A 13,303-nucleotide genomic window follows, 5' to 3' on the forward strand; every position below is an offset into this window, starting at 1 on the left:
AGACACAGAGGCTGGAGGGAAGGAGGCTGGAGGGAAGAAGGACGGAGGGAAGGAGGATGGATCTGCTCGAGTGATAGTTGGTCTGTCAGTTTCTGCTGTGCTTCTTGTTGTTGTTGCTCTTCTTATTAATCTGATCTGCAGAAAATATGAGAGGGGTTTTAGCACAAGAAAACAAAACCAGAGAAAAAAACGTAAAAAAATAATTGAAAGGGCTGCAAAGTATTCAAAGCTGAATAATGCTGAGCCTGATGTTGCATAAAGTCACTGTTACCCAGCATGACGAAAAACAGATGATCAAGGACAGAAAGAAACTGATGATGCCTCATGTGACTTTTCCTGCCTCATGTGACTTTTCCTGCCTCATGTGACTTTTCCTGCCTCATGTGACTTTTCCTGCCTCATGTGACTTTTCCTGCCTCATGTGACTTTTCCTCCTTAAGCCCAGCCCACTGGGAGACAGCTTGTACTTTGTTCTCCGTGGTTTGTAAATCCATCGTATCAAATTTGACAGAGTTTACAAACTGTTATAGACTCAGTTTGGGCTGAAACTTGGTGACTTTTCCTAAAATGACCCAAAATACACGACAATGAATGGATTGAAATATTTTCTGCTGTTGTACAGATGATGCAGACGTTCGTACACTGACAGTGTTTCGGGACAAGTTTGACTCGTGTCTGTTCAGATGGATTTTCAGATCCACCAGTTTGGCTAAAATTAAGGAACATTGTGATTTTAGGGAAAGTTGACACTGTGAAAACATTTTCATACAAACTCACAAACATGATGTACACACGCATGTTTGTGTATCTGTAATGAGACAGAACTGGGTCTCATATGGCTCACACGAGACCCAGTTCATGGCTGAAGCCTTTATGGGTGACATGATGTCATACATGTCCTGAAGTGGATTCTGGATTTCTGACGTCCTTAATCACTACAGCAGTGAGGTCAGTGTGACGAACTGATGCTCTGTTCTCTGGCCTGACAAAGCTTTAACTCCAAACATCTCTCCACTGTTAGAGGATCAGTTTTTTATGGCCTGACAGTGTGAAGCCTCCACCTACATCACCGAACTGCTCCACCTTGCTCCACTTCTGCACTCTTGAGTCTGTGACCTTCTTTAAACAGCTTGTTTTTGTGTTTGTGGTGTTTTGCTCGGCTGTGCCCTTTTTAACACTGTTGTGTTTAACTTTGTTTTTTTTATATCTCTGGAAATAAAAGTTTGGTTTGTAAAGACAAAGAAAATGAGTGAAATCTCTCTCTGAGGATCCTCAGCGTCACTGTGACCCGTGCCTGTATGTGCACATCTTTACTTTTAATAAGACGTTTCAACATGCAGACGTGAATCTAACACAGTAACAGCTGCCTTTGTTTCAGATCCAGCTCATTCCAGTTCACTGACAAAGTTTTGGTGCTGCGATAACGACTCTGAGCCGATGAAGCTCTGATGACTCTGATAACATCTCCCTCCCAGTAATAACCTCCCAGCAGCAACTATGACAGACACTTCTCCTGACAGTGACACTCTTACAGATACACATTCAAGACTCAAGAGCTTTATTGTCAGTACAGCAGTAGACACAGTATACAGCTTACCACATGGTGCATTTATAAGTATACAAAAGATATCTCTCTCCAAGAGATATAAAACTCAAAATTACAAATACATAACATACTAAACTTTGTGATGCGGCTGCTGCTGCTCCACATGTTAGTAAATCTGACCCTAAATCTTCCTGCTTCTCTTAGAGCACACAGGTAACGGCTGCCCTGAGCATGAAGGTGTGTCTGCAACATGATGAAGCTCGTCTAGAGCAATGATTACAATCTGCTCCGGGGCAGCTGGAGAGTCCTGTTTGCTGTTTGCCTCCTTTAGAAAATAGAATAAGAGCCAGAAACTTCTCAACACAAAATAGTCTTTGAATGTGTTTTATCTTATTTTCTAGGGTCCATTAGAGTGACCGTGGATACAAAGTGATGTTAGTGGAGAATTAAAGGTTTTAGTAAAAAGTGTGAAGGTTGACAGTTTGATTACAGCTGCTCAAACTGATTTCCTGTTCTTTGTATGTTTGTCACACTTATTAAATGTTTCAGATCAGGATGATGTAGCTTTGGATTTGTTCCCTTAATAACAAACATCTTCATTTACAAACTTCAGTTTGTGTTTTCTTTGTTTAATATTTTAATGTGTTTGATCTGAAACATTTAAGTGTGACAAACATACGAAAACCAGGAAACCAGGAAGGAAACAAACTCTGTTTCACTCTGTTTGTTTCCATCTTATGTTCTTATATGTTGTTTGTTTGAAACTTGTGATCAGTATTTTAAAGTTTTTAAACTGAACTCAGACACAAACTACAAACTGGTCAGACATTGAAATGAATTGTTCCTCTGAGTATCTGAACCTGCTGTTGTGTTGCTTTTGTGTGCTGCTGTCACTGATGGCTGCTGCTGTGACAACAGACACACAAACAGTTTGATGTCATCAGAAATCCCTCTGCATACACTGAGAGAAAAGCTGCTTTACTTTCACACTCCAACACTGTTGTCATGTCCTGCAGTCTGAGTGTAAAACAACACTGCCCCCGTGAGGTCAAACTCGAGCATTGCACATGATAATTCGCATCCAGCAAACGTCTTGGACCTTCACACACATCTGACCCTGATTTAGTGGAGACTTTAGAAATTTCAGTGTTTCTAAAGTCTACCTCCTTTTTTGTGATAGTTTTTAATGAATTGGGACACAGCTGGGACACGTTGGTTATTGATTTCACTGTTTAAAGCTTTAAACAGATTAGAGAGACAGTCCAGGCAGATGGGATCACGTGGTGAGTGAAATAAATACAGAGGTGGTCACCTCTGTATTTAATCATTAGTTATTATTCATCTCTGGCTCTCTTCCACATCTTGTCTTGTCTCCTCCCTTTTCCTGGTTCTGCAAACAAACAAAGGTCAATCAAATGGATGATCCACTTGGTAAAGGCTAAAGAACCAATCAGGACAGGCAAAAATAAAAAGAACTAATTTCATCATTGGATGAGATGATCCAGTGCTAACTATATGCTTTATCAACAAGGAAAAAGGGTTTCTGTCTGCCTTTTAAGCCTAATCTTAAAAGTAGAGATAGTGTCTGTCTCCCGAATCCAAACTGGAAGCTGGTTCCACAGAAGAGGGGCCTGAACACTGAAGGCTCTGCCTCCCATTCTACTTTTAAATACTCTAGGAACAACAAGTAGGCCTGCAGAGCGAGAGCGAAGTGCTCTAATAGGGTGATATGGTACTACAAGGTCATTAAGATAAGATGGGGCCTGATTATTTAAGACCTTGTATGTGAGGAGCAGGATTTTGAATTCTGGATTTAACAGGAAGCCAATGAAGGGAAGCCAGTCTCAGACCAACAGAATAGACCCAGCAGAAGAAGCTACTTCCATTTAGGAGTTTTCAAGGCCTCTGAGGATTTCCTCCAGTTTTCATCCATCTATTGGTATCAAGACTGCATCTGTGAGATTTTCTGCCACAGAGGGAATTTTCCACGACTGCTACAGCTGCCAAACGTCTTGATGCATGCTCAATCATCCAGGTAAGTAAATCTCCAAAAGTTGATTCTGTTCATCTGGACGCAGCGTTTTGTGGGAGAAACATTTCGTCACTCATCCAGGTGACTTCTTCAGTCTCAGCTGACTGCAGGTTTCCTCAATCTTATAAACAGAACATTTGCATAATGACTGAAAGCAGCCCACTGAAGGAAGAATGGGCTGGGAGGTCAGAGATCAGTGGGCTTTGGTCAGTGGTTGTTGATCATGACCTGACAGATCTGTATCCTGTGTGTGCACCCACTGTGGGCCTTTTCTGTGCTTAGTGTCAGCCTGAGCTCCATGCAGGCCTCAAAGGCCAAGCAATTCAAAAGCTTCACCAAAACAAGGCACCACTCAAATAGCTGGACCCAGGCTCGCCGCCCTTATGGAGGAAAACATAGAAGATGATCTCTGTGAGTTATTTTTACTGTCATATTATAAAATGTGATGTTCTAGCATCATGTTATTCTTCTTAAGCCTTTGAAAAGCTTCCTCTGTGTCCATTAAACTGATGACTTTAGTGCTGATGTCTACTTGTTACATTTAGTACTGTTTCATTTTCAACCTAGGAAGATCTGTAAGAAGGACTCACAATATAACATAATACTGTAAGATTACTTACAGGTAAAATACTCAGATTGTACTTAGATAAAAGTCATCACAGACTCACCCAGCCTGACTGCCTTGAAGTTCAGGTGTCTTCACTGCCTCCTCTGATAAGAGCTGGAGACCTGAGTAGGTTCGTCACCCATCAGCAGCAGATCACCTCTCGATCGGGCACGTTTTCATCTGGGAGGCTTTCAGAGCTCACTGCCCTCGGCGTCGCTGCTGGAACAACCAAGTTTTGCTATTGAATCTTTGACCTGCTGATCTCACAGAGGCAGGAGACCCAGAACATCCATGCCAGCTTCAGTTTATGCTCTGTCCTGTCATCCAATCAGATTTGCATGTAATACACTGATATTCAGCCCCAGCCTGGTGTTCTCTCCATCTCTGACCTTTCACACAATTTAAACTAACAAACTTTCTCTTTAAAACTGTTCGTCAATCACAATTTACTCGATTTATTATTCTTCTATCACATATTTATATCAGTCATAATGAACTCAGTATGATCTGAGCTGTAAACCTGTATTGATCATCACAAACCTTTATAGCACTTCAGAGCAGCTCCTTCAGTGGCTGCGGCACCCACGATGTGGGGCGGAGAGATTTCCTCCCCTCTGCTGTCAGACTCCACCACAAAGACTTTGCAGCTGATCAAACACACACATGTGCAATAGGACTAAGTGTAACACTCTTTTTCTGACAACGTTGTATTTGTACTCAGTTGTATGTAGCATGTGTATTCTATTTTTATCCTATTATTCTATTCTATTCTATTCTATTCTATTCTATTCTATTCTATTCTATTGGGTACAGTTGTGTACAGTTTCTTATTCTATTCCAGTGTTCTCTCATGTTTGCTATGTAACTGCACTGTCCACTTCCTGCTGTAACAAAACAAATTTCCCACATGTGGGACTAATAAAGATGCTCTTATCGTTACTGTATAACCACAGGTTCACTTCACATTTGGTAGAATATAAAAGGACAAAGCTGGACAATTGTCATCACATTTCTCATTAGTTGCTGTTAGCACAGGCACACAAAGAAAGCAGAGCTTTAGCTTTAGCTCCCTACATCACTTTTAAGCCTGGATGTTGAGGCTTTTGCTTCCTCTCAGCTGTGATGACATCTCTGTCTGCTCCATCTCACCCAACATCATCCATCTGACCTGATGCTACCTGACAAACTAAAGATAAAATATTAAATTCATTTTGCATCACTTACATTTAAAATACATTTAAGGTGGATTTCTTAAAAGGGAAGGGACTGACCTGACTGTTGTGTCGAGACAGGTGTGAAGGGAGTTAAATCCAGTCTTATACTACGGACGTGTTTGGTTTTGGTCTGTAATACGTTGAGTTTATTATCTATAAGTTAACATAGCAAATCCTCCATCCAGAGGCTAAAGTGATATCAGAGCTAGACTACTTTAAGTGAAAACAGATGATCGTCTGAGCCTTAAATGAAATAAGGTTAAAAAGAAATGCTGCTATCGACAGTGTGAGGCAGTGAGCTCTGTTACACCATATTTTTTAATTTTCTTTATTATTATTATATTATAGTGTTATTACCTTCCTGTTACTTCATAATAGAATGACAGTTAATGGTAAAAGTCTTGAATAGTTTTGAATTTATTTTTCCATGATCACATTTCATTCAATCACTCGTGGACTTGTATGAATGTTACATGTGTTATTTTCACCCGTGGATTTACAGACACTGTGTGAACACAGTTTTCATTTTATCCAAAGTTTTACTTGATGTCCAACTGATAAAATCACTGACAGACAACAGAAGCAGGAGCTCAGAGAGAAATTCAATTCAACTTTATTCATAAAGAGACAAATCACAACGTTTGGTTTTATTTTACAGAAACTTCAAACTAAACCAAATTCAGGACGTGTATTAAACCTGCAGCTGATCCCTGTCTGCTGTTCACTACCTTTGATTTCTGTTACCAGCATCATCTCATGTTCCCCAGGTTCACTGACAACGCTGAAACCACCAGCGGGAGACTAAGAGTGCTGATTTAAAAAGATTCAGACATTTTATTTTGCTGCAGCTCAACATGAGGCTGGATCCTGATTCTTTGTTGTTTTTGTTTTCTCTACATGAAGAAAACAGCAGCAACAAGAAGCACAGCAGGAACTGACAGGCTGACCTTCAGTCCAACAGATCCTCCTGTGTGACCTGCAGGTGAGAAACAGCTGTGAGGTGTCAGGTAGGTGATGATGAAGAACAGAACAGAATCCATTTGTTCTTCAAACTGCTGTCAGACATTATCTGCTGCACTCTGATCACATCACTCAGACCAGCTGCTTTCTACAAAGTCTCATCAGCAACATCTTTACAAACCAACATCAGATTGTGTGTTTTGTGGTCTAAAGTTTTGTGCCTCTGGTTTCTCATTGGCTCACACTCTTGCAGAGCCGTAACACGCACATGAATGAGAGGTGGTGAGTGTAGTTCCTGTTAACAGGGTATTGCAGACCATCCCGCTAATTGCTGAATTTACTTTTGTCTGTCATATTTATGATGAAAAACAAATGTAATCAAATTAGATATTGATATTTTCATATGGGAATTGATCCTGCAACATGAAACGCTGGGATTGGAAGTTCAGCATCGCTCCGCACATCATACCTGTGAGATGACAGACAGCAGTGTGGAGGAGAGTGCGACACAAAAACACAGAAATATGACTGACAGCTGCAAACGAAGCAGCATCTGCTGCAGGTGAAAGATATTGGGACTAGCAGAGCAGAGTGGCTTCACTGTAAAACAAAATTAGCAGTGAGTGTGAAAAGTTTCTGTGTGTGGAGTTCAACACCGTCCACTCAGAAGCTGCATCACTGGATGGTAGATTTAAAAAGCTTGCATTCAGTGACAACAGAGCTGTTGATGAGGCACTTCAGAGAATAACTGCAGCAGCAAAGTGCACTCCCACCCAGCTCCACCATTACAGGGCCAAGTGAAGGAGGAGCCACAGACGTCTGCTGTGTGGAGCCTCTTTGATGAAAGAGCTGCAGGAGATGCTGCAAAGAGAAATACTACAGCTGATGTTATGATGGAGATGAAATGTTATCTTGAGGAGCCCCTCATCCAACAAGGAGAAGGCCCACAGAGCTGGTGGGAGGCCAAGGCCACAGTCTTTCCCTACCTGTTGAAGGTGATGGAGGGGAGACTGTGCATTGTGGCAACATCTGTTCCTTTGGAGGGTCTTCTCAAAAACTGGGCAGATACTAAGGAGAAACCACATCAGCCCATCCAAGCTGAGGCAGCTGGTTTTTCTGAATGTCGACCTGCACTGAAGACAAACTGTTTGGCTGCTGAGTTTGGTTCTGTTCTGTGGATTTGTTTACAGTGGGGCTTTTTGTGTTGAATTAAACTTAAAGGTTTGATTAAAATATTAAACAACAGTAAGAATGCCTGCTTTTGTAACAGAACAAAAACACAGAATTAGGCAATTATAAGGCTTTTCATAAAAACACTACATGCAAAAGGGTTTGTCAGCACACAAAGCATTCACATTTGCCAAGTAAAGATAAAGTATGAGGCTACAGAGGATAATAACTTAAGAGACATTTGGGAGCCACGAGACGTGCAAGATAATCCAGAGCTTAGATCTAAATAAGGAAGTCTTAACTCAGTAATGGAGAATATCCTCACACATTAAGAAGCACCGAGGGAGGGAAGTCCTTCATCACTCTGTCAGTCAGGTAGGTGATCAGTGAAGAACAGCACAGAATCTATGTACCTGCATGTTCAGCTCAATTTGTGGATGCAATAAGAAGTAAAGTGAGAGTGATCAGCTTACCAGTGACTGTGATATTAACCAGGTTACTGATGGCACCATTACTGGACTCACACCAGTAAACTCCGGTGTCGTGAGGCACCAGCGTACTGATTGAACATGATTGATCACGTTGCTGTTGTCCCCGCCCATCTCCACACTCAGCCCTCTGCAGTTTGCTTGTGTTTCTCCTCACAGTCCAATCAGAAAAGCTTTGGTCCTCCTCCCAGATTACAGTCACAACATCTCCCTCAGAGACATCAGAGCTGTTGGGACTCACGATCAGACGAGCTGCGAGGAAGAAGAGAGGTTAGATATCACTCACGACTGAACTTCTGGGACCGCTCCGCCCCCTGGTGGCCTGATTTGATAGTGAAAAATAATTTTCTACCAGGCTGATGTAATAAAGCTGTGGAATCAGGACTGAGGTTTCGGGCATTTCCCCTCGGCTATTTGCAAGTAAGAAGAGCAAACATCTGAAGAGGCACAAGCTCCAACATTTTAGTAATATGAAGAACAACTTTGTTGCTTGACCAGCACGTTGTGGCCTGCAGCCTTCATAGGTTTAAGGTTTAAAAACATTTTTAGGATTATTTGGTTCAGTGGAAACTACTGCTACTGACAGTGAAAACATTTGCAGACCTTTTCAGAGGATGAGCATTTGTTCGAGGGTCCACTTTCTGCCCTGAGCCTGGTTCTGCCGGAGGTTTCTTCCTGTTAAAAGGGAGTTTTTCCTTCCCACTGTCGCCAAAGTGCTTGCTCATAGGGGGTCATATGATTGTTGGGTTTTTCTCTGTATCTATGAAGCGCCTTGAGGCAACTTTTGTTATGATTTGGCGCTATATAAATAAAATTGAATTGAATTGAATTCTGCCAGCTCTTCATTTCTGTGTATGCACAGGATTCTCTCCCTTTCCTCTCCTTTCACTGGTGGGTGAGAGGAAGTGGGCAAATTCTACAAATGTCATTTAAAGATTAAACGACTCACTACATGTTAGCTAGATAACACACATGTCTTAAAGATATAAAGACCTGGATGGCCGCTAACTTTCTGCTTCTTAATTCAGATAAAACTGAGGTTATTGTACTCGGCCCTGAAAATCTTAGTAATATCGTATCTAAGCAGATTCTTACTCTGACATTGTTGGGGATCACTCCTGAATTTACTTAAGCCTTAGAAAAGTAAAGTAGCCTAACAAAGTAGCTAAAATCGTGGACGTACAGCATTTGGACAGAGAGAGTGATATTAATTTTCTTTGCAAACAAACAAGAATCTTCAGGGTGCAATGTGTGCTGGGCAGCAGCCAGGAGCGAGGTCTCTGGTGAACCAATCCCTCGCTACAGATTCTAGCGAAGGGACGAGGCGTGTCACATCTCTGGTGGGGATGGAGCCTCAGTGCTTCTTTTAATATCTCTGAGCTTTCCCAATCACAACTATCTCTACTGAACTTTGGCTCCGTCTAAACAGTTCTTTGAATTACTTACTAAAACAATATATGACAGTAATGAGAAAGTGGCCACTTTCATGAGTAAATCATGTAAGCCTTATAAGATTTACTTATATGTAGTCTATGTTGTGATTCTACTGGTGTTACTGGTTCTGCTGGTGAGACGATGTGTTCACAGGAAACTTGAAGGTTTGTACATATTCATTCTTATTCATCGTGGTATTTTGTTTCCATTCTGTCATCATAATTTGGTCCATTTAGATTCTTAAATCATAAAAGTGTTTACTTTAACTCATTTCAGCAGATGGAGAAGATGACATCACCAGTGACATCACATACAGTGTTGTGAAATCATCAAATCCTCAACAACCTCCAGTCAAAGAAACCAGAGATGGAGGTTTGTGTGTTCACCCAGGTGTCATCCACATACCTGAACCAATGACTTGGTGGTGTTTCAGGGTAGGATAGCAAAGCCCTCTTTCCCACGTCTTCCATATACAAGTTGCCCACAATGGGTGAAACTGGGGAGCCCACGGCACACCCACGTTCCTGCCTGTAGAACTGACCCTTGCATGTGAAACAGGTGGAATTAAGACACAGTTTCAAAAGCAAGCACACCTGGTCCAACAGCCTTGTCTTGTTCTAACTGCTTCAGACAGTCTGTCACCCTCGTCCTGTGACCACTTCCTGGGTCTCTTTCAGTCTTCAAATATAAAGTTTTTACAGCTTATAGATTTTAAGTTCTGCTCCAATCATTTGGGTAAAGACAATAAACACTTTGATGGTCAATAAGTGAAAGTGAAAATGTGATAAACCAATAATATAATTAATAAATAATAAATAATTATATTTTTTGATAAGTGAAGTTCACTGAACTGAAAGGAAATTTTGGTTTGATGATGGTTGACATGTTTTCCAAATAGAAGTTTTTCCTCTAGTGAGGAGATGCAGGTGCAGCAGAGCATTGCTGGAAGAAATGATCCCAAGGGTGGAATCTCCTGAGAAACCTTCAGAGACCCAGCGAGAAGTAGGGACCATAGCTGACAGCCCAGGCAGGGGTTGAGGTCAAAGGTCATGCTGTTTGGGGACCTACTGGTCATCATGAGAAGATTCTGGAACCACAGCAATGACCATAAAGCTGCACTGGATGGAGAGCTGTGCCACGGGGTTTCCAGAGGTAATCACGAGGAGATTGTGGACAACAGATGGAGATCTGAAGGATGAGGGGAGCGTTCCAAGCTCCAATCGACAGTGCAGAGAGGAAGTTCAAGGATGGCATCATGATTCTGTGAACAGAAAGCAGAAGCTATGGTGGTGACGGGGAATGACTGACAGCAGTTTCCTATGAACATCACCTAATGCTGTGTCACTGTGCTATGCATGCTTTGACACTCTGAAGAGGGTCTTCCTTTGTGTCATTGTTGTTGTCATTTGCATCATGAACAAGACTGCTGAAGTGACTCAACAGGTGGGGTTACAACAGCAGTAAAATCATTGAATCCAATACCCTTTCCAAAAAAGGTTTTCTGCAGAGACGAAAGGACAATAGAGGAGTCATAAGTATCCCCCCACAGGAAGAATGCATGAAATGAGGTGATGAGGGTTGATAGAGGCCATAAAACAGGAGTGCTGACAAAGGCCTGCAGCCTTGAAGATAACTGAAAGCCACATTGACAAACAGCAAAACTAACTGGTGTGTTTGTTATACCCATGTCTGCATTTGGACTCTGGTCATATGGACAGTGATAGAAACAACTGGAAGAGACATTTATGAAGCTCTGAGGAACTCAAACCACTCTGCATGTGTGATTTACACACCTGGAGGAGATGCACCACAAAGCTGGAATGATTTTGCAAATGTTAATTTCTATGTTTGACTGTTAACATTCATTTGCTTACTTGGAGGGTGTCAATGGAAAATTGTATTTAGTAGTCAGTATAATCTTTTAGTGATATAAGTTTGCATATGGTAGAATGCTGCATGTAATCATTTGTGTGTAGAAGTATATAGTTGGTGGCATATTGAAAGAATGTCTCATCCTAGGAGGTCTGTAACATTCTAGGGTGTTCACCCCACATCCTAGGAGCATGAGAGAGGTCGTACCTTGTCTTATTGTTTTATGGTAGGATTAACGTAGCTATGTCTGTTTTAGTCTAAGTGCCTTTTGGTTTGATGAACTGCTGGACTTTGAGACCAGCAGGTTTAGGGAAGATCTTATGGGGCCACACTCTGACACCCCCCCCCCCCACACACACACACCCACTCACCCAATGAAGTATAAAATAAAGACCGGGGCAGTTTCTCAGGCGCGAGTCTCTCAGTCCGGAGACTGCCCTTGCTTGCAAGAAATTCTGTGTGTTTCTCTTCTCTGAGTCTTTGCTGAAGAAGTATTTTAGAATATATTCCTTAACAGAGAGAACGATGCTCGTCACAGTTCTCTCCCTCATGCACGAGCAACACAAAGAGCTCTGGTGACTTGCGTCTTGTCTTTGCCATTGTAGTAGAATTGTCTTGGCGTTCCAGCAATAGGTCTGTGCTAGATGAACGTATCAGCAACCTTCAAACACGTGTGGAGAATTCATTATTTCTTTGACAGATTCTTTAGTAAATAACAGAAAAAAGAAAGTAAGAGAAAAATCACCTGCACAAGTGCCGAGGTAGGTCTCCCTGCAGAATTGGTTTTCCCTTCATCAGGAGCAGCGCTGGGCTGTTTAAATCACGGACAAACAGGATCCTACAGTTGTTTATGTTTTTAAACCCATTTTGCACAGAGAGGCATTTTTTGGAAAATGCATTGATAGTAATGTTGAATATTATTACACATAAAAAAAATAACTACAGTAAAATAATCACATCGTGACGCCTCTGCCTTTCTAAATGGAGGGACAGTAACTGTGTGTGTATGTAAGCGTGTAAAACCTGAAGATGGTAAGATTAACAGTATTTTGTCTCTATCTGCCATTCTGCTATTCATCTCAACAATAACGTGGCGCACAGCGTGGCGTGAAAATAGCCACATGCAATGGAGCAAAATATGGGTGTGTGTGGTTGGAGGATGTGTTCATGCGCACAAAGGGGGGGTGGAAATTTTTCTTGTGAAACAAAGTTTGGGAACCACTGGTTTAAACGATGTTAGCACAGAAATATTAGCTTCTGTCATGACTGATGAAGTTACTGGTTAATAAAGTTTCCAGTAAAGTGTTTAATCGCAGCCACAAACTGACGGTAAATATCCCGTTTTTCTTTAGTGCATCTGTAATAAATATGTGCAAGTTTCAGTGGTTCGTTTAAACTGTATGATACTTATACTGACCCAGGGTCAGTGTAAAATACAATCCCAGCTGTGTGAACAAAGCCTGGCTCCTTTAATCCTGCATGACAAACCTCAGGATGCAGGTTATTATTACTCTTTCCTGCTGGCACACCTGTCACACCTGAGAGTCAGCTAGAAACTTACAGTGACGTGGACATCATGCAAAGACTGCCAGACTCTGTAATACTGCAAATGATCAGTGACTCAGGTTAACAAAAAAGAAAGTAAGAGGAAATTTAATTCTATAAAACGTGAAAAATTCCACACACATGTAACTCACCACTGTGTGAAGATCACAGGGGAGAAATCGTTTCTCTGAGTCAGAGATGAGTGTCAGTAACACAGAAGTTGTCATGGTCCCCGCACCTCTCCAGCTGACAGCAGTCAGGCGCTTTGTTTTGTTTATTCTCCTCTCTCGCCTCTGCTCTCCCTTTCTCTCTCGTCCTCTCCCACTCTCTCTTTCTCCTGCCGGGGCGGAGCTCAGTGTGGGCTCCTGCTCCTGGCCCACGCACCTGGAGATGATCAGCACACCTGCCGCTGATTATGAGAATTGGAGTCCTACT

The 13,303-nt window shown here is 41.8% G+C and overlaps 1 protein-coding gene across 1 annotated transcript in view; it reads left to right on the forward strand.

Moving 5' to 3' along the window:
• Positions 1-13,303, forward strand: part of LOC147333943 (CD276 antigen-like) — a 185,386-nt gene that overhangs the window by 152,137 nt on the left and 19,946 nt on the right. Inside the window, exon 8 of the mRNA XM_086286480.1 lies at positions 13,220-13,276. Coding sequence (XP_086142606.1) covers positions 13,220-13,276 — 57 coding nt within the window. The remainder of the gene's footprint in view (positions 1-13,219; positions 13,277-13,303) is intronic.

This window comes from Aulonocara sp. 'chitande type north' Nkhata Bay, linkage group LG3 (assembly GCF_057382095.1).
Source record: "Aulonocara sp. 'chitande type north' Nkhata Bay isolate Kocher_YH1m ecotype deep benthic linkage group LG3, A_spYH_male_GT1.1, whole genome shotgun sequence".
NCBI classification, from domain to species: Eukaryota; Metazoa; Chordata; class Actinopteri; order Cichliformes; family Cichlidae; genus Aulonocara; species Aulonocara sp. 'chitande type north' Nkhata Bay.